General features: G+C 47.3%; 1 protein-coding gene across 2 annotated transcripts in view; it reads right to left on the reverse strand.

The window, feature by feature from the left end:
* Positions 1 to 4,031: 4,031 nt before the first annotated feature.
* The window catches only part of RNF216 (ring finger protein 216), a 113,895-nt gene continuing 95,549 nt past the window's right edge, over positions 4,032 to 22,377 (reverse strand). The window contains exons 16-18 of one of the 2 annotated variants that reach the window (XR_012647822.1): positions 17,510 to 17,579; positions 7,408 to 9,323; positions 4,032 to 7,051 (exon numbers count right to left, since the gene is read on the reverse strand). Coding sequence is in view for 1 of the 2 variants with exons in the window: in XM_075011282.1 (XP_074867383.1) it covers positions 9,004 to 9,323; positions 17,510 to 17,579 (390 nt within the window). In the remaining variant the exon portion in view is untranslated. Of the gene's footprint in view, positions 9,324 to 17,509; positions 17,580 to 22,377 lie in introns of both variants that reach the window. The other variant, XM_075011282.1, reaches the window with a different exon arrangement.

Consider the following 22,377-nt stretch of genomic DNA (forward strand, 5'->3'; position numbering starts at 1 on the left):
GTCAAGCTTAGCGAAAACATGCAGCCGTGTTTGTGCCGTCTTGAGCCCTGGTCCCTCCAGCGTCTGGCGTGGACCCCGAGACACTCAACTTGCATTCTCGGCTGTCAGCAAATGTCTGTGAACCTTCTGGCCAGGTGTCTCCCATCCCCCCGCTTGCTCTGCTCCGCATGGAGAATAACAGGTGCTGCTGTTAGTTCCAGTCGCAGAAGTGGGCACAGTGGAGCTACCAGTTCCAACTCCACTGCTGAGCTGTGTGGGTGGCAGTGTGGTGGGATGTGCTGCATTTTTTTTGCCCCCCAATCTCTCTCGCTCTCTCACACAAACATGCATGAAATCTACGTTTAAAGCACATGGCAGTTGCAAAGTCAATTGGTCAAACATCAGCTAATAGTGGCTTTAGGTTTGTCCGTGCAACCTTAATTCAGCTCCCTGGGGCGTAGGCTCGATACATTTTCAGTCACCGCTAGTTTGGCCACAGGACTCAGGCCTCATTCAGTGCCCAAGGCGGGGCTGGCTTGTGCAACCAAGGCGGCTGTCGAAAGGGCCCCTGCCTCATTTGCTGGTGGTCAGTGATGGACGAGGCAGCCTATTGCAGGAAAGAAAAGGAAGGGCTCATACTTAAGACTTGAAGATTGCCCAGGAAAAATGGCTTCTATTCTTGGCTCTGTCATAGGCCTGGCTATACCAGTCTCTTAAAACCACCTTTTCACAGCTGAGCACTGGCTGTGCCTGCCTGGCGCCCGGCTTGAGACCCACCTTCCCTCTAACTTTTTTGCCATCCACAGGCAGATGTGCGCCAGCAGTGGAAACACATTCTGCTGCCTGGGGGTGCTCCGCTAATCAGCTGGGCAGCACATGACTCGCTCCTGGGTGGCCACCCAAATGCTCAGCTTGCAGGGAACGCTGCTTGGGACCAATGTTGCCTCTTATCTTTTTTGTCCAGCTGCAGAGTAAATTTTGCTGTGTGCACCGAGGTGCTGGAATGTGCACCACCTGTAGAAACAAAGAACCTAATTGGGGGAGCTCTGCTAATGAGCTGGATGGCGCTGGAATCTCCCGAGCCGCTGCACAAGCATTCAGCCTGGGAGACACAACGTGAGACCTGAGGGCCTGACCCGTAGCCATGCAGAACCCTCCGATTTGCAACCGATCAGTGGGAGATGTGCTGATGCTGCTTTAAGGACTCTGAAAAACCAGATCCGAGGTGCAAACCGAGTGTCTAAAATTGGTGGGGACTTTTCACCTTAAGCTCTCCCTCAGCTCCCCACCTGAAAAATTGGGGGAGGGGGCCTAACACAACACCTGCATCCTGGGAGTGCTGTAAAAAAGTATTGATGGAGCAGTCAGCTCTAGTGGTGCGCGCCCGGGAAGAGCCCATGCCGAAATGAATAACCCTGTCCTGCGAGCACGCGAGGAGAAAAACTGAACACTGAGTAGCTGCTCCCTGAGCCTGACCCCCTCCGTCCTGTGCACCGACGGAACCAGGAATCCCGTGGAGAAAAAAATAGCTGATCACGTAATTAAAAACTTACCCTGCAACTCTGCATAAGGGTATTGAATTAAGCCTGACAAGGCAATGGCACATGTGCGACTTTGCAACCTTGTCATTTGCACAAATGTGTGTTGTGTGTGTGTGTGTAACTCCTCACTCTAATTCTGCCTTCAAGAAGCTGGCTATTTAATTCCTTTCTCTCAGCTTTTACTGACAAGCTAGGGGAGATCACACCCGCTACGCACAAGCAGCAGCACAAGCTGTCCAAGGCATTACTGCTAAGCTGCTCTGTGGGAGGGCATGCATGCTCCAGTACACTGAACCCCCCCACGCCCCCGCTTCCAGAGCCAGCAGCACAGCTGGAGAGCGGGGGATGCTGGAGGCAGAGCGCCTTTGAAACGCCTGGCTGATTGTTCTCAATTTGCCTGTTAACTTATCCACCCAAAGCTGCCAGCCTGCTTCATAGAACTAGGGACATTGCCCTCCTCCTGGAGAGTGGGGGAGGAAAAAACAAAAAGAGGGGAAAACAGACATAACCTCCCTACTCAAACAAAGCTGCTCAGCTGGCACCGGGAGCCAGGCCCTCAACAGGGAGAGGATGCACAGTAACACCAGCTCAAAGTCAGTTTGACCCGTTCTTGTCCATCCACAAAACCCTATGTGGAGAGGTAATGACAAGTCCTGTGGCACGTTACAGATAAACAGGTATTTTGGAGCATAAGCTTTCATGCATCAGATGAAGCGGGTCTTTGCTGAGGAAAGCTTATTATCCAAAATATCTGCTAATTTATAAGGTGCCACAGGACTTTGCATTTTTGCAGATACAGACTAACAGAGCCACCCTTCTGATACCCGTCTACATGGAGAGGGGACGTGATCGTTGTGTAGCTTAGACCAGTGGTGAGAAACCTTTTTACTCGGGCCCCACTTTTTGTCCCCGCACTTAGACTTCCCCTCACCTGTCTAATTTAATCCAAACTGATAGAGATTTCAGTTACGTTCATATGAAAGAAAATCCTTTCGGTGAGTGTAGGAAGATAAGTACGTAGACGGTAAAAACTTTAATTGGTATACAAATGTGAATACACACACATACAAACAGTAACATACTTCGGCAAGGGAGATGAGCCTGAGACCCAGCAGCTGGCCATGCTCTGCCCTCCCTTAAGAAATTGCGTTGCCTGGCCCCCTTTTTGAGCACCCCTGGCTTAGGCCCATGACATCAGGAAGTGCTACTGAAGCTCGTCACCAAGGTCACGTGTTGACTACCTGTCAGGGATGGTGCTTGGTGCTGCCGAGAGAGCAGAGGACTGGACTCGATGACCTCCCGAGGTCCCTTCCAGCTCTACGAGATGTGTATCTCAATGTAAAAATTTAAAGACTAGTGGAGAAAGGGGGGTTAATTTCTTTTTAATCCTCCTCCCCCCCAGCTCACGCACCCACAATCTGCCTATGGCTATATAGTGACAGATAGCTGTGTTAGGCTGTATTCTAGCAACACGAAAATGTATCCATGTAAGAGTCTTTAAAGACTAACAAAGTAATTCATTCAGTGATGAGCTTTCGTGGGGCAGACCCACTTCTTCTATGTAGTAAGACCTCTGCCAAATCAAGACAAAGGAGAAGTTTAGTGCAGTGTGGCCAGTTGAAATCAAAGCCTTGGAGGTGGGAAATGATTACTTAGGAACTGCTTCAGCTCCAACCTCTCTGCCCATGGCAGTGACGGCAGGGCAGAGAGGTTGGAAAGCCAGGGCTTGCTAAGAGCACACAGTCCCAGGCTAAGTGCTTTCTGATCCGTGTTTCCTTCATTCCCCATCCCAGATGTCAGCCATTTCTTCCTGTCCCCTCCCTGATTTTAGTGTGACCACCCAGGGGCTGGGATGGCTCTGCTGTTTCTGCTCATTTGTGTATCCCACCCAAACCCCCTAAACACAAATTGACATTTCCTTGGTATTCACTGGCTTTTGGGGGGGTTCACCAAACCCCCATTTACAGGACTGAAACCGAACTGAAAAAACCCCAAACCGGAAACGAGACTGAAGGAAAAGAATCAGTCAGGGAAATCTCCTGCTTTCCTGCCCCAGCTCTTCCTGTCTCAGTCCATTGCTGGGCTGCCCCCATGGACATGTCCTGTTACATTTCCTATTTCTATTTTAGAACATTCACATCACAAAGCAGCCACAGCACACAGGTGGCTATGGCCCTGAACATCCAGACAGGCTAGAGTGTGCGTACACATGAAGTTCTTTTCAAGGACTATTTTCCATGATTAGTCCTGCTTCACATGGCAACGAGGGAACAGAAACCATCTTATTTCCCATTCTCCTTTTCAGCTGTTGGAACACATTCAGCTTTCATGAGCAGGCTGAATATCTGCCTATGGATTTTTAGGGTGTTCAACCACTCCATCAGAAATCTGGTACAAGGGTGTTGGGCTCTCCTTTTTACCAGTTGTCCCCATAATTATCCTCAAGCTCAAAGCAACCAGCTTCTCATGGAAAGAGATTCATTCAACAATGAAAAGCAGAAACATGAAAGCCAGAGTGCACAGAATTTATTTACAAAAAATGCAAATTACAATATTTTACAGGGACTTTTTACACACAGAACGGTTTTCTACCAGAGGGTAAAGAAAAATATTTTTTTAATAAACCACCTATTCATTTTCTGCTATTGTTATACAAAGTTGCAGAACATGCACCATTTGTCTGTACAAGGTTGGTTTTTTAATATATTTTGCTAAGTGCAAATACTAAATTTCTCTCTCCACCTTTAAGGCAAGTAAAATGGGGACACTGCAATTTATCAGCAAAAGTACCAGTCGGAACATTGAGATGGGAGGTGTGTTGTGTGGTCCTCTCCCCTCCGAAGAACAGTGGGATTTTAAATGGGTCCAAGAGGATGGCTACGCTGTAAAAGATTTGAAGCACCGAGTTTCAGAGCTCGGGCTCAAAACAGCAGTGGAGACATCCAGGTCCAGGCTGGAGTCAGGTCTCAAAATCTCAGCAACAGGGGAGGGTCTCAGATCCTGGTTTCCAACCCAGCCCTGAACATCTACTCGGCTATTTTGAACCCTGAGAGCCCACGTCACTTGACCCAGCCTTTGAGAACTACTGTGGGAGTCAGATTTTGCAGGATAGCTGTATCCATAGAAACATCAAGTTAAGTTCAAAACATAGATTTTTCCTGTTTTTAATTGCACAGTAAATGGTTTGTTCTTGATGTGGAGAAACATCCCCATTAATCCAATGATGCTAGAAGACAGTGGATGGCTCTAAAGATCACCATTAAGAATTACAGGGAAGGACAGGCTCTACATTTCTCTGGGCAATACTTAATCCAGAGCTTCATGACCAGAGTACCACCCCCAGGAAGGATCAGCAGCTGACATGCTGGGGAGATGCTGCGTGATGAGCTGAGCTGATCTCTTTGGACTACCTGTGGCCACCTACAGGACTTGATGTTGGCTTCATATAATGGACACCGATTTCCCTCCGCGCAGATGCAAAATGGGCACTCACCATTAGAATGGGAGAAAGAATTTGCTCCTTCCTCTCAGATCCCCAATGAGGGAGAGAACAGGCACGCACACTCTACAGGAATATCTCACTGGACTCCCCATAGCTCCTGCCTGGGGCAACCCGTTCCCCCTTTGGCATGGCAAATCCAGAGACTTGCTGTGCACCATCAAATCCAAAGTTTGCTTATGCAGTATGAGTCAGTGCTTACCTTTAACAGGGAAAACTAAAAACTGGTCAAGTACAAACACTAGGCCTCTGGCTACTCTGCGTAGTTCCTTTCCTCCCACGTTGAGCCTTTCCTTGGGTAAAAACATACAAAAGCCAGGAGTTTGAGGTCATTCTTTTTGTTTATGGTCTGTACTATAGTGTTTCGATATGGCAGCATGCAAAGGGCCACACTGCTTCTATCTTTGTCTGGTGACAGATATTTGCTATAGCACTGGTCAGGCCTGGAGGCTGAAATTTGCTCCAGCAATTGGCACGGGACAGTAGAATCCAAATGCTCATGCTGTCCAATGGTGAACTTACACTGACACCAGGGAACTAAAAAAACCGTTGTTACTAGATAAAATTGCATCTTTCCATCCAAAACTGGCAAGACACCGTCAAATTAAATCCAAAGATTACAGAGATTTGGTACCACTACCCACTTCAAAGACATGGCTCAGTCACGAGCAGCCGGTCAGCTCGTCTCCAGCTCTTTACTGTGGTGATAGGATGTTTGGTGCTGGAGTCTATGGAGAGAGAAGTACACGTATGGCTGAAGATTCATAACCTCCCGTTTCTGACTGAGAGGGCCTCCTGCTAGGAAACCAATCCTGAGCGGTCTCTTCTACTGCAACAATACAGGCAGGAAGTGGGGAGGGGAAGCACAGGGGAAAAGCAAATTACATTTCACTGGATTTGAAGGGAAAGTAGTTGTGCTTGGTAAGCAGAGTCGTCGAGAGTCCCTCTGCAACACACTTCAAAATGAAGGACACAGACACCACCCCCGCAAAAGGCACTGGGTATTAGAATTAGTACCTGCTTCATCTGAGGCTTTCAAAAGAGAAATTGCTTTATTTAGGAAGTACGTGAATGGCAACAAGAAGATGGCAGACACACCCCAATGGGCTGGGTTTGTTTAGGATAAAGGCCACAGCCATGGTTTGCTCAGCTAGCTCAGTGGTCAAGACAGGCCCTCTTCCCACTCCTCAAATAACACTATTAGCGCATCCAGGACCACTGCCTTCATAGAAAGCATGCTAAGGTGACCACCAGCAACCTGCCAGGGGAATATGTCTTTCCTTTAGATGACCCTCAGACTGTCAGCTGAGGTGAGTTCCTAAGCTGTTTCAGCTTCAGTGCCCTCTCTTCCACAAATGAAAAAACGAACGCTGCCAACGCCCCAGAGAAAATGCCAGACTGATGAGGTCCACAAGAGCATTCTGGAAAGACAGAGGCCCTTTGCCAGGAGACGCTCCTTCTTAGAGACGCCAGGAGATACTTCATGCTTCTTAGAGATGCCAGGACATGCTGACAGGCCTCTCCTGCACCACACTCCTGCAGATATCCTGGTTCTGTGTTTTTTGTTTTTAAACCCCAAGCCCTCCCCAGGGACTTCATCCATCTTTTTCTTCACACTTTGTAAAACCAGCCTCCTTGGATGATCCAGTAACACCTGGCACCGCTTTTCTGTGCCTATCTGTTAGATAAAATGAAGGGTCAGCTACCAAAGGCAAAATTCACAACACTCTGGCACTACGGGAGGCTTGCTTCTTAAGAACCTGCAGCACGCCTCTCACCTCCCAGCTGAATGAGGACTCCTGAACAGCGTTTGCCTTCTTCCTCACTTAGCATGCAGAGCACTGCCTTTGGAATGAGAGCCGAGGCTGACTGGCGTCGCAGGACTATTGCTTGACTCAATGAGATGAGAGGCAAAGCTGGGCTCCATCTCCAGCATTGGCACTGACTGGGTAGCGGGATGGCAGATCCTTGAAGTAGGGTACGAAGCGTTAGGACTTGCTCTGAATACACAGCTGCCGCCGCACGTCAGCCTCTTGAAAGACAAGAAATGCGACTCAGCCCTTTCATCTGAGCTACTGAGCAATTCAAAAGTCACTAGCAATTGCACACGGCCAATCTGCCTCCATCCCATTTCAGACATAGTGTCAACATGGCTACCCCGGCTACTGAGGAGACCATTCAGTACAAGGTGCCGATTTCAATCTAAACAGAAACCAGCTGAGCAGCATTTGATAAGCCACTGCATTCCCTAGACTTGTTTTTCCATTAAAAAGTCTTAGCAGCAAAGTCAACGAGTAGTTCCTGGTGTGGTTATTAGCTCGATATAGACAACAGCACTCAACCACCTAGAACAATGAGTGAAGAGGGCGTATCTTGGCCTATACATACCGTCTGGGAGTGGAGACACCGGATCAGCTACCAAACGTATGAGAGCATCCACTGAGCAAGGTCCCCCAGGAGACTATCCCGTTAGTGAGAGCAACCTCCTCCTCGCAACCCAGCCAGACATTGCTCAAGGCCCAGCCGTATTCCTCCTGGATAGGCTCCACTCAGCCACTCTAATTTTCTCTCTTCCCGGTGCTTCCTGCAGTTGCCAGTCACTGAGATTTCCCAGCACCCGGGCTTGCTGCCTGCTCGGTGCCAAGAGAGATGCTGTTTGTTTAGAGGGGCTATGGAGAGGAGTGACGGGGCAAGTCTGACATGAGTAAAACAAGGCAGACAGAGATTTATCTGTCAAGAAATCCCGGGTGTTAATTTATAGGGAAAAAAATCAAAGAGGGGAGATTAATATGACAGCAACAATACCACCAAACAGTTTGGGGTGCAGCTGTGTGAGGAAGTGGCTTGTTTTAGAATTAGATCCTTTGCTTATGGAAGGATTTTCTGACATGCTGGGCCTCCACCCTTTTTTTTAAAAGCTCTGTTCCTGCTAGTCACTAGAGTGAGGGTGTGGTGGGAATGGCTCATGCCTGAAAAGCCGTGGCGCTAGCATAAATTACCCATTTGGCACAAGCAGCTTCTATCCTTCCATCCCATTCCTTGCTTGGCTGAGTCACATGTAGTCTGCAGCCAAACCACAATGCCGGCCCAGAGCCACACTCCGCTTCCAGCTCAAGCTAGCTGCAGGCTGCACCAGCTCCAGTCACAGGTAAAGCGGCATGAAGCAGGAGTGATCCTGACTCCCTATTTCAGGATGTATTGGCCACTCACACTCTGAAAAATCTTGTCTCCGATGATGCCTCAAGGTAGGCACCAGAAGCAATGACGTCTGAAAGTCGTGGCCTGCAACACTAAGCCAGCAAAGGTGGTTGTAGCCTCTTTCTACGTGCTGACACACTGTGGCACAAGTGGTACTTCACACAAGCAGAGACGCTGCATCCTAGCACTGGACTCTCCCAACAACAGGTGTTGCCAGGCAAAATGGTTACAGATCTGCTTGTACAGACTCCTGTCTGCCAGGGCAACCGCAGGTTCCAGGAAAACCCTGGGAATATTTGGAGGGTTGATCAATCCTGAAGCTCAGATTCACTCCTCTTCCCCAGGCTAGAAGGCAGCGACAATGGACTCACTGTTCTCAGTAGCTTAATAATTTCAAGCTTCTCCATATCCCCTTCCCTCCAAGCTGGGCTTGCATTCAACAGACAGGATGGAACATTTTTGGCACAAGGGGTTGGCTGAATGGCTGCATCCCCACACAGTGTTGCTTTCTTCTCTCAACAGCTTTGTGAAACCAAGTGCCCCAGAGATGCCCAGACTGAACAGTGCAGCACGGCTGGACGTTTCAAGAGACCAGAATGTTGAATTCTACAGATTTAAAAACCTCAGAAGCCCTAAATACTGTGTGCGTAGGGGAAGGGGAATCTAGGTCTGTTCCCCCCTGCAGTGGGCTGAAATGATTAGGGGAGGGAGAGGCTGAAGAGTGGAGAGGGGGTGAGGTGGGGGCTTCTCCCTGCAGACTCCATTACTAGTCCTGTTTAAACCAGTTCAGAACCGATGCCGAGGCTGCGGACCAAAGTGCATAGGCAAGTTGTGCTCCAGCTGAACGTTGATCTGGGGGAAATCGTAGTTCACCCGCATGTTAGGCAATGGGGGCACATAGGGGGCAGGGATGGGTCCTATGTTCAGGGGTAGGTTGTTGTACAGTGGGCGGACTGGAGGGAGGGGGAAGGGTGGATGCACAAAGGGATAAGGAGGCATTCGGGGCTGATGGAGGTTCTGAGGGACTGGTCTTGGGATGACTTCAACTCTCTGGATTTTCTCCACAGGCTTTTCCACCGGAGGGCCAATCCTCTTGAAGCTGCTCTCTGCAAAGGAGGTAAAAACCACAACTTTAGAAAGACCCTGGGGCGGAGCAGGAACTCCCTCCTCTGTTCCTGGTGGTGGAGGGAGGAGGGTGTTCTCTGGTTCCTGCCATGGGATTGTGCATGGTTTGCAGCAGGAGCGAGCAGGAGCTCTAGCACGCAGGGCCTGGCTAGCGTTTTGGGAGCCCCCATGTAATTCTCGGCCCCTTCTGAGCGTAGGCCTATGCACTAGCGTACCCAGCACTGAGTCTCAGAGGCATTTTTCATTTTGATCACTCACCTCTGGATGACTGTAGGGACAGCTGCACACGGCCTCCTCAGCCACCCGCTCCTCTCACGGGGGATTACCAGTGTCCACAGTGAGCAGCAAATTTCATAACGATCAGGGGAAACTCCCCCCCGATTTACCTGCTTCCTCATCCAAGCCATTCTATAGCCACCTCACCAGCCCTCCCCCCAATTTCACCAGTCGCCGTCTGGGGTCCTGGTCTCAGCTCAGTAACGTTCCACAGCCAGCAGCTATCCAGTCAGTTCTGACAAATCCGTACCCCAGCTCCCATCCGGCCATTGGAGCAAGCCACCTCCATACACCATTTCCCCAAAACGAGCACTTACCCCTGGGAACCTGAAGTCCTCTGCCTTGCTCCTGTTCCCAGCTACTTGCTAGTCCAGGACCTGGTCACCATCACCTCTCCCATGTTTGTTTCCCTTCTACTTTGCTGCCCTACCAGTGAGGGGACATGCAGGCCAACAGGAGGGGCTGGGATACGTGTATGTGTGGGGAAACCATGGAGACACCCCACCCCCAGAGCCCTGCCCAAGAGGGGAGTCCATTGGTCCACTGTATTTGAGGACTGGCACTGGTTTGAAGGGTGAACTGGGGTTCAGACTCCTGTTCCAGGTAGCTGCAGACTCTGCAGTTGAGCGCTTCCCTCTAGGCCCTGGCTTTAAAGTACCTAAGAGGCCCATCACCTGAACCAGGAGCCCAAATTCCCACAGACAGGCACGAAGTGCGGCCTGAATAACTTTGGAGGCTGGGATGCCTGGAGTTCCTGTCCCTGAGCAGCAGCTCCGCAACAAGATCACACCGTCTCCTTCTGCTGTGGGGCTGGGAATCCAGTGGAATTAGCCTGCATAGAATCAGTTTGGCCCAAAACTGACTGAAGTGAGTCTTCATAGGAGCCAAGGACCCATTCGAGACATCAGGAGCAGAGTGCATTTTATGCTGCACTAGTTTATTATTGTAAGGGGAAGGTCTCACATTACCTAGTGCATAATCAAACACCTCCTGCAGCACTTACGTTCTTCTGAGGCCTCCCACCTAACTAATAAATGTAAATCTGCCTGGCTTACAAGGGCTGAAACTATCAGGTAATATGGTTACAAAAAAGCAGCACTTCTGAATTCAGCTGCACTTCTAAAACTGCTCAGACCACAGGATTGGCTCCTGCATGGTTACAGAACTGCAGTAACGTGGAATAATTTTCTGTTTGTGTGAGTGGAAGATATCTGGATCCATATTGTAAGACTGTCCCACAGAAGGAAAAGCTGAGGCACCTTTGTTCTTTTATTTCACTCCTTGTTTCTGTGGGGAAATCACCAATGCAATATTACTGTCTTCTTTAAAAGAAGAAACTACCACCCGCCCAAACGGCTGATAGGGGTTGAAAATAGCAACTCCAGGCCCAGTTTACGGTGGGAAGACGCCAGCATGTGTTACTCAATCCTATCCTACTTCTTCTACAACACATTACAGTGGAGCAGTATTTGATTGGAGAAATGATGGAACAGCAGCCCAAGTTAAACATGAGCACTCCTGTTCAAATCCAGTAGATTCATTTTCTGGGTATTAGAGAAATCTGGAAAGGAAAAGCCAATTTCTGCTTCTGTGGCTGTGGAAATTGAGTCCATCTTCTCTTGTGCCTAGTATTGTACTTAAAGCTGCCCAGACCCTCTAACAGCCTTCCCTCCTCAACAAGTTAACCTCTGCTGGTGGGTTCTACATACCTCTCTGGCTAGCGTTAGACAGAGGTTCACTGTCCATTCAGTGCACCCAACTCCTCCTTTGGTGGTGGTCAGCCAAGGCCACCGACATCCCTAATCCAGTCTGGGAAGTCTTTGGACGATGAGGTCTGGGCCAAAGCCTTCTGCACTTTGGGCACACATGTTCTCCATTCACAGAGCCAACCCATCTAGCAGCTGGGTCTCCGTTCACAGCAAGCTCCTGTGCATGTGTCTCTCAGCTTCTCCCTTCCTTTCTTACTGGTAGCGACCAAGGGAATGCTGGGAAATACAGTCCCTTTCCTGCTCTCTAGGCAGGGAGGTAGACAAGGAACTACAGATCCCAGGATACCTGGGGCTCTCAGCTCCCATGATGCTCTGCAGGCTTCCACTGCACAGCGCAGCAGGGAGGAAACGAAATATATGGGCCCCTTCTGAGGTGGGGCCTGCTTCCATTGAACAACTGATGCCATGGTAAATCTACTACTGCTAGCAAGAGGAGGATACAGTGGGGACAGGAAGTGCAAGCTTCTACACTGCATGACCACTGCATTTTGATTCTGGGTTTGCAGCACTTCCACCTTTCTAGGTTAGAGGCTTCCAGTTCTAGCAACTCAAATAGCAGGGAGTAAGCTATCTGAGATAGCTGAGTTGACATAGGTCCCACTGTTGGTGCCCATGTGCTGCGAGAGACTGGACGTGTCCTTTATCTTGACTGTGGCTGAGGAAAGCGTGACTTGTGGTACAATGCTGGTGCATAAATTCTCAGGGAGCATAATGTGGCCTTTGCATTTCAATGAGTGCAGAGCATGGTATGCTTGAATAATACCTCCGGACCCTCAAAAGGCAAGTTCTCAATCATGTACCTGTACCTCTCTTGTGAAGCTTGGCGCCATGATGATCTGTGCATATTACCATGGTGGCCACAGACTTCTCTGCTGTGTTGGAGGCCTCCATTGCCACTCACAGTCCTGTCTTCTCTACCAGTTGACCTTCCTTCAATATCTTTAACTACAACTTGCAAGAGTTTTGCAAGGAAGCAAGTTTTACAGTCCCAGGCTAGAAAGACACACTTGGCCAGTACGTCTTGACAATTATCTATATACAACTGTAAAAGAGCAGAAGAATGACTGTTTTCTAAATAGGTCAAGCTGTTTTGGCTCTTTGACCTTGGGAATAATACTCTTGCTTGATCAAAGATTTCTTCTGCACCACCAAGACGACCAAGAAGCTTGCCATGGGGAGAGCACAGAAGTACTTTAACCCCATTGGTGAGACTTGGTATTAATCCATTATACAGTAGGTTTTCTTGCGGGGACAGCACCTGCCATAGGACCTTGGCTAGTCAAAAAGTTCTCAGAGGAAGGCAATCCTGGCTGGACCAGCAGCTGACAATGTCAAATAGCTTAGGGGATTTTTCTGACATCATTGTTAAAACTCTGGAGATGGAGACAGCAATTTACATAAGGAGCTTGTCAGGCACTGAATGATGCCCACGATACCCTCTCATTGGGATTGAAGACAAGATGTCCTTTAGGAGGCAAGGTGAGATACTTGTGGTGTTCTGTTCCTTTTGATTCTTCTGCCCGGGTGGTCTGGCCAGAGCTGAAGAGCAGAGTAACCTCCATCTTGAATGTGGCAGAGTCTGGCTCCTGGATGTATGAAATGGTGAACACTAGCAACCATGACAGGGCTACAGTGACATGGCACATCAGTACAGCTGCCCAGTCACAAGGTCAGTGCTCATCTGTCTGAGCTCTATAGGGAAATCCAGAAAGCCTCTCTGGAATGTTTGCCACTTACTAGAGGAAAGACAGCTGTGTGCTCACAGATGGGGAGAATGCATGCCCTGGGCTGCGTCTACACGTGCACGCTACTTCGAAGTAGCGGCAGTAACTTCGAAATAGCGCCCGTCACGTCTACACGTGTTGGGCGCTATTTCGAAGTTGAAATCGACGTTAGGCGGCGAGACGTCGAAGTCGCTAACCCCATGAGCGGATGGGAATAGCGCCCTACTTCGACGTTCAACATCGAAGTAGGGACGTGTAGACGATCCGCGTCCCACAACATCGAAATAGCGGGGTCCTCCATGGTGGCCATCAGCTGGGGGGTTGAGAGATACTCTCTCTCCAGCCCTTGCGGGGCTCTGTGGTCACCGTGGGCAGCAGCCCTTAGCCCAGGGCTTCTGGCTGCTGCTGCTGCAGCTGGGGGTCCGTGCTGCATATACAGGGTCTGCAACTAGTTGTTGGCTCTGTGTATCTTGCACTGTTTAATGAAAGTGTGTCTGGGAGGGGCCCTTTAAGGGAGCGGCTTGCTGTTGAGTCCGCCCTGTGACCCTGTCTGCAGCTGTGCCTGGCTCCCTTATTTCGATGTGTGCTACTTTGCCGTGTAGACGTTCCCTCGCTGTGCCTATTTCGATGTTGGGCTGAGCAACGTCGAAGTTGAACATCGACGTTGCCAGCCCTGGAGGACGTGTAGACGTTATTCATCGAAATAGCCTATTTCGATTTCGCAACATCGAAATAAGCTATTTCGAAGTTGGGTGCACGTGTAGACGTAGCCCTGGTGATAGTGAAGAAAAATAGGGCTCTTAGGAATGGAACCAACATAAATGGCATTGAGTAAAAGGATTTGTACCAGTAATGGCAGGTCCTTCAGTACGGGTGGTTCTGATTTTCCCTCTAGGCTAGTCCTCCAAAGTCTGAATCAACATGTATGGATACAGTCCTGGAGCTGGAGAACATGTGTGCCACAATCTGTCTCTTTTCCCCAGCCCTCGATGCCATGTAGGACCTGGAGGATGTGTCTCCAGGGCCTTCACATTGTCTATCCTTATCTGACAGCACCCAGCGCTGCCTATAGTATCTTCCAGTAAGTTCAGATCAGTCACCTGTCAGCGCTGGACTTCAATATAAGAGGTGTTGGTGGCAGCTTAATGCTGATGTTTATCTTGCAGTTTAATGCTGATGTCTAGCAACTGTGTTTGTTCTTCTCTTGGTGTCATCTTTATGCCAGCCTTGGTCACAGCCTGTCTGCTACAGAATGCTGGCATGTCTCAGAGCTAGCGTCTCCATGGTCTGAGAAGACGTTCATGGATTGCTCCAGAAACCTTGAACTCACACACCCTTGGGGAAAACAACGGGCACACGGAGCACCTGCTAGGTATGGTGAATCTAGACAGAAGCAAGCTCACCCTTCTCCAGCTTGTAACGGGATTAGCCCATCAGAGAATGGTCAGGACAAAGCCTGTTGTTTTGAGTTTGCCTTGCATCTTTTGCAGATGTGTGGGCATACAGAGGGTCTAGCCATCCATGCATGACTGAGGCAACTTGACAGATTAATGAACATAAGAACGGCCATACTGGGTCAGACCAAAGGTCCATCCAGCCCAGCATCCCATCTGCCGACGGTGGCCAATGCCAGGTGCCCCAGAGAAGGAGAACAGAAGACAATGATCAAGTGATTTATCTCCTGCCATCCATCTCTTGCCCTTGTTCTGAAGGCTAGGGGCACCATACTTTATCCCTGGCTAATAGCCATTTATGGACCTAACCTGCAAAAATTTATGAAGCTCTTTTTTAAACCCTAATAGAGTCCTGGCCTTCACAGCCTCCTCGGGCAAGGAGTTCCACAGGTTGACTGTGCGCTGTGTGAAGAAAAATTTCCTTTTATTAGTTTTGAACCTACTACCCATCAATTTCATTTGGTGTCCCCTAGTTCTTGTATTATGGGAAAAGGTAAATAATTTTTCTATATTCACTTTCTCCACACCATTCATGATTTTATACACCTCTATTATATCGCCCCTCAATCGCCTCTTTTCCAAACTGAAAAGTCCCAGTCTCTCTAGCCTCTCCCCATATGGGACCCGTTCCAAGCCCCTAATCATCTTAGTTGCCCTTTTCTGAACCTTTTCTAATGCCAATATATCTTTTTTGAGGTGAGGAGACCACATCTGCACACAGTACTCAAGATGTGGGTGTACCATAGTTTTATATAGGGGAAGTATGATATCTTTTGTCTTATTATCGATCCCTTTTTTAATAATTCCTAACATCCTATTTGCCTTACTAACTGCCGCTGCACACTGCGTGGATGTCTTCAGAGAACTATCCACTATAACTCCAAGATCCCTTTCCTGATCTGTCGTAGCTAAATTTGACCCCATCATGTAGTACGTGTAATTTGGGTTATTTTTTCCAACATGCATTACCTTACACTTACCCACATTAAATTTCATTTGCCATTTTGCTGCCCAATCACTCAGTTTGCTGAGATCTTTTTGTAGTTCTTCACAATCCCTTTTGGTTTTGACTGTCCTGAACAACTTGGTGTCATCTGCAAACTTGGCCACCCCACTGCTTACCTCATTTTCTAGATCATTGATGAACAAGTTGAACAGGATCGGTCCCAGGACTGACCCCTGGGGAACACCACTAGTTACCCTCCTCCATTGTGAAAATTTACCATTTATTCCCACCCTTTGTTTTCTGTCTTTTAACCAATTCCCGATCCATGAAAGGATCTTTCCTCCTATCCCATGACCACCTAATTTACATAAAAGCCTTTGGTGTGGGACCGTGTCAAAGGCTTTCTGGAAATCTAGGTATATTATGTCCACTGGGTGCCCCTTGTCCGCATGTTTATTAACCCCTTCAAAGAATTCTAATAGATTAGACAGACACGACTTCCCTCTGCAGAAACCATGCTGATAATGAAGATAATAAAAGTTCTGGATAGTTCAGGTTCTGCCTCGCTGCCAAGGGCTAAAAGAGGGAAATGCGAGAGCGGTTGCGTCCACCCACCCTGCATGCCCTCATACAGGAGCAAGAGGAGGCACAAGGAATGCACATGTGCAGCTCTGTGGACACTGCCTCTCAAATTCCTGGCCTTGCACATGAGGCACACACGACCCCAACGTGGGGTCTGCAGATATACAGAGAAAAATGCTAATTTTTAATTAGGTCCTTTGTTGGATGATGCCAAGTCTTGGAAAGCTGCCTTGGTTTCAGGAGGCACTGTTATATCTAGCAGAACAGTGCAGGGAAGAGCCTGGCTTACCAGCATTACACTAGTTTTGAATCTGTAATATTTTTAGATACTTAAGGAGTTTTCTGCTCTTCAAGAATTTCCTCCCAGATGCTCCCACAGAATACCCAAATACACATTACGGTGGACTTCTCTTCCCTTCCAAGACACATCCACACTGGTAGACGTCCTCCACCCCTCCCCCGACTCCATGCAGGGAATCCCTCACCCAACACAACTGTCCTCGCTCTGCATATTTTAGGTTTTGACAATGAGGAGCACAAGGGGAGGCCCTCGTTGGGAAACACTAGTTTAGTGGCTCACTCTCAGTTTGGTTCCTGATTCATTTTTATTTAGATCTTGTGAACTTCTGCTACTCCTGGCCTTTGTTTTCATTTTATTTTAAAGATCAGAATCTGGCAGAATTAGAATAATTTGTCTGAGAGAGAACAAATTTTTGAAGTTTGATTTCTCTCTCCCTCTTCCTCAGGGCGAGCTCTGGAGCCTTGAAAATCCTCCATTTTCTCTCCCCACACTGCCCAACGCAAGTGGCATAGTCTACTGCCCTGTGTGACCCACAAGCTGCAGCAATGGACAAGGTAGAGCACAGGCATTTGCAACCTGCTCTGAACACCTCCAGAGTTAATGGCTTCTGCTCTCAGAAGACCTGGGCCTTGCCTGTACAAACATTTCCACCACTGCAGTGCAATGGTGAGAGATTTCCTAAAAAACCCTTGCGCAGAGACAGCCTTTGGGGTGGTCATGCATTCTTGCCATCCCCATGCTGACTAAAGGCTAGAGAATGCCTTAAGCTAATGTGGTCTCTGGAAAGACAAAGTCCCCCCCCACTATCTACAAGAGAAGAGGACCAGAAAACAAGCTAATTCCTGCAAGACAAATCACAGCCCTGACCTACTATGGACACGGCTAGTGCAGTTATAAGATTTTGTACAATATGAAACCAACAAACTTCTGTAGCAATACCCCACATCAGATTTATGGGAGTGCTGCTATTACAAGGGAATCTGCAAAGAGCCTGGCCTTTGATGATGCAACTGGGAACCAGAGACTCACTGCGAATCTTTTCTGTTCTCCTGGCACCTCCATAATCCACCCTGGGTTCCACACTAGTTTTGTATGAGGGGAATTCTGTGACCTACCTCCATTTTTCTTCTTTTGCTCCTCTTCAGCCTCCTTCTGAATCTCCTGGATTATCTTCTCATCATCCTCCTAAATTACAATGGGAAAAAAACCCACCAAACAGGTTAATAAAGCAGTTACTACTGCAAACAGATCCCTGCATTCTGACCAAGGCTAACGCATCTGCATGCAGAGATTAGATACCTGTTGTTAAAAGTGAAAGTGGCACCGTGGTCCTCTTGGTTCCACCCTAGATGTTACCAGAACAGCATAATCAACAATCCAGAACAGAATTCAACAATACTCCATAGAGAATAATTAACATCCATCTGATTGCTTTTTAGCTAGATCACTGTTAAAATTCACCAGCTTGACAAACCAGAGCAGTGTTTCCCAAACTAAATCTGGCCACAGAGCACTTTTGGCTTGGAATTTATTCATGGAACAGATAAGTGGGGGCATTCATACTGAAAAATTGCCGCTTGTAATGCTCAAAAGTTGATTTAAGAGTTATGTCTTTTACTTTACAAAGAACAAAATAACAACAGAAAATCCTCTGAACAAACTAATGTCCTGATAAGAGGATGGTTAGCAACCCTATAATTAAGTGTAAAAATTAAAAATTAAGTATAAACCCAAAAGAAAATATCAATATAACACCAAAAGGAGGACAGTGTGGTTCTTTTGTTCAAAGATAGAAAAAACAATATTGCTGAAAAAGGACCATCTTTCCTTAAAGCTTAAAAAACATTTTTATAAGAAAGAAACAAAACAAATTAAGTATGGAAAATATTTTTAAATTTTAGATTGTGTTTTTATGAATTTGTTATTTGTATATAAAACTATTGAAAGAAAAATAAGTAATATCTGACAGTTTTTGTTATGGGAAGAGTGTTTTTGCATCTGTTTCGGCAAGAGATGCATAAGTACACTATTATGAATGCGTTACAAATATTAATACAACTACAATCTAAATACTATTCAAATATCTTAGTATTTTTGATATACACAATTTCCTATTTAATATTTTATAAGGAAAAATATCACTAGCGTCAAAGTTTTTTTTCACTGAACACCTTTTCACATCGCACCGAATGCAGTTTGGGAAACAGTGAACGAGAGAAGCAGCTAAACTTTCTCCCACCCATCCAAACAGCTGTTGGAGTGCTATTAATCTTTAAAAATGGCAATAGACCATTAAATATTTACACTATGTCAACAGCTCTAGAGTGGTGAGCTCAACAATTGAATTAACACAACTTAAATCCTGGCTGTAGATGAATGTTGCAGTAATGAATCCATTTAGATTTTATCATGCATTCGGAGGACATGAATTCTAATGTCTCTTATAAAGTCACCAAAAGCTTTAGTAACAAAGATAATTATTTACTATATATTTAAGACACAGTGTCTGTTCCTTTGCTTAAGAACTCCTCCCTAAATGGTAAGAGCTAGGACCACCAAATTTGGTATGCAGCTTCGTCTTATTTTAAAGCAAGGTAAGGGTTTGGTTGTGCCAGGAAAATGGGATGTGCCTGGAATGGAACTGCTTCTCATAAAACCATACAGAAGCGAGGATCACCATGTAAGTGAAAGGGGCTGGCTGAGGGCCCACCCACCCCCAGGACTACCCCAGCCTCATGCCTCTGATCCCCTGAAGGTGGGTGATGAGATGGGCCTGGAGCTCTCCTCACCCAGAAACATTGCTGGCTGTTCCCCATCGTCAGGGAGCCAGGGGAAAGTGCAGTTTGCTGCATTCCTCACTGTGGCCGGTGTTGCGGTGTTGTTGTAGCTGCCTTGGTCCCAGGATATTAGACACACAATGTGGTCTGAAGGAGAGTGCTTTGTCTCTTTCACCAACACAATTTGGTTCAGTAACAGCTATTGCTGCCTCCATCTTATCTTCCTAATATAAAAGGGCTTGTGAGAGCAAACTCAGGACTGAAGAAGTCCCTCCACGTCCAGCCAGCATGTGAACACTGGGTCTGTGAATAACTTCCTCACTTCTTTTACTCTTCTTCAGCCTCCCCCTGAATCATCTGCACTATCCTTCAGCATCTCCGGCTTGTGACCACTAGACAAATGAAATAATTGTGTCTTGTGAACCCTAGACATTTAGACTGTTGTGGTAGCCAACTGCCAGCATTCATACAGAGCACTGGTTTTCAACCAGTGTGCTGCGGTACACTGGTGTGCAGCAAGAACTGTTCAAGTGTGTCATGAAATTTCATCAGTCCCCCTTGATGAAAGAGTTAACCCCGTGCCAGCTGGGGCTCAAGTGGCAAGGCTGCCTGAATCCCAGCTGGTGCAGGGTTCGTTACCCCTACACCCCACACAACTCTTTGCTGAGCCACCATGAGGGGAAATACCAACCCTACAGCACTCTGTTCATGCCAGGACGCAGCTGACTTCCAGCCCAAATGAGCTGGCATGGAGCCCACCTCCACTCCCTGCTGTGGCACGGGGGAGGGTGTAAGCCTGAGTGGGGAGCCTGTTTTCAGTAGTTACTCATTTACTGAACATCCTTAGCATGGCGTGGAGCAGATTTTGAACATGTCTGTGCTCACTGCCTAAGATGTGTATTCTGCGGTGGATTTGAAACATTTATGCATTGGATCCCTGTTTAGCTTGCTGTATGCACTGCTATACTGCAAACCTCTCTAGTACAGCTGTAACCACCGTAAATTTAAGTAAACATGACGTTTATGAACAATCGGTTCAGCTGAAAAAATGTGGATGTGCCATGGAATTGTCTCACTGAAGTGAGCTGTGTTACTGAAAAGGTTGGGAATCGCCGATATTGATAACCCTTTCCATAAAATGAGCAAAACATTTTATAAAGCTGGGTGTGAGCGGCCATGGAAGGAGACTGAGGTGGTGGAAGGGGAAGCACCTCCACAGACAAGAAAAGGGACTGAACTGAGGGAACTGATACCATGGTTGCCGAGATCCTTTGGGTATCATTACACACAATACAAATGATTTCTAGTGTCAAATCAAGGAATCATTTTGCTGGTTTCTTTTGATGTCAGCTATACTGTTAGCCAGTTCTGCCTGCTCCATTATCACTCTGGAAGAGGCGTTGCAAATACAGAACACCATACAAGAGCTGTTGAAGCCAATCATACCTTTAAAGGCCCATAAGATGATTCCCTGTCAGTGCCTAAGCAAAGAACAGTCTGGATGTTCGGTCTGTATTTATGGCTGACGCTCTCAGCCTTTCTTGGCAATGTTACAGGGAGTTTACTTTTGCCAGCCCCTGGAGGCTACCAAGGTGAAGCAATGACCTGGTGCCATTTTTTCAGAAGAGCAAGAACTAAACATTCTGGTCCACATCTCTTCTCTCAACAATATCTTCTGAGGCCTAAGGCTGGGTGTGGGAACTATTGCAGGACAGAGAATATCTGCATTACTCAGAAAGCATCTGGGGATCATTTGTGTGAGAAACAAAAGTTAATGTTCTCTTCAACTACTAGCAGGTGATTGCAGTTGGGATGTATGGGGAATTTAAACAGTCCATACTTTGCAAGATACATTGTTCTAGTTAATTCTCTCCATCTTATTTCCATTACTGCATTACATACATTTCTTTTGCAAATTTGTAATGTGGAAAATATCTTGTGTTTTGGAGAGTGCTCTGGGACCCTCCTGTGAAATATGTGATGTGTGTATGTGTAAAATGTTTTGCCAGCTTCCTGATTCACAGCTAGTCATCCAGTCCCTATTTAGCAGCAACGGTGGCTCAGCTTGTTCAGGGTGTGCTCACAGGAGAAGAGATGGGGAAATACCCTAATTGTCTCCAGGAAACCTTATCCTGATCTAAAGAAAGCCATCAAGCCTGGCTCCTTGCCCCACTTTGATTATTCTTCTGAGTCAGTGGTTAACTTTAAACCTTTCCTAAACATTTTTTCAAAGGGATTACTTTTAGGAATTGTTAATGATGGTCTACATATTGACGTGGAAGTGCTGAAGCACAGTTATTTTATGGAAGAAGCTTACCAGGAAGCATGCACAAGCTTTTAATTACCCTCTGAGTCTGAGCTACAGATATCAGATTGCCATTTGGCAGGGAGTGTCTGAGGACACAATGCATAGCTGGGAATAGGCAAACAGAGTTCAGAGGCATATCCAAAGTATCTTAATCTCAGACCTAGAATTCTCAAGATAGAGTTAAAATACAATTGAAATAGCTCTTTCACCCCCAGTCCACGTCCAAGAACAGCTGCCTCTGAGTCTGAAAATTTGTACATAATGAACCTCATTGTACCATGCTCCCCTCGCCCACAAAAAAAAGAGGTATAGTGGTGCACCTTATTTATAGCCTGAGCAGCACACCCACCCCTAAAATCATGCAATTGAGGTGCCCAGCTAAGAGCAACCCCCAGCATACGTGTCACTCACGCTGATTTAGAGTGGCACATGGTGAAAGCTCAGCCCCCGGCTCCCACCCAGCATGGGAGGGGACCAAGAGACTCTGCTGAAGTCAGCACTTGTGTAATTGTGGGAGAAAAAACATTTTAGATCCCTGCAAGAATTGGCTCTTCACACTGGGACAATGCTGGGTCACAAGAAGGCTACTCTGCCAAATGTAGGTTGGACTACTATTGATTTTAAAAAGTATCATTGGCACTTGGACCATACAGAGAGGTGAAAAGGTCAAATTTCAGCATGCTGCCTCGGAAAGGTTGCTGACCCTGGTTTAGGCTATGGGGAATATTGACCTGTTCAGGGTTGATCTTCCAAAGTTCAGTTTAGCACTCCTGCTAGAGATGTGCAAAATCAAACTGTCTGGGGCCTTCAGCTGACCCTGTACTCAATATCACAGGGAGCAAGGGAGGTCAATGGGAGAGTTTCTCCCATCAACCTCCTTCTGTGAAGACAGCCAGGT

This window comes from Carettochelys insculpta, chromosome 16, assembly GCF_033958435.1.
Source record: "Carettochelys insculpta isolate YL-2023 chromosome 16, ASM3395843v1, whole genome shotgun sequence".
Lineage (NCBI taxonomy): Eukaryota > Metazoa > Chordata > Testudines > Carettochelyidae > Carettochelys > Carettochelys insculpta.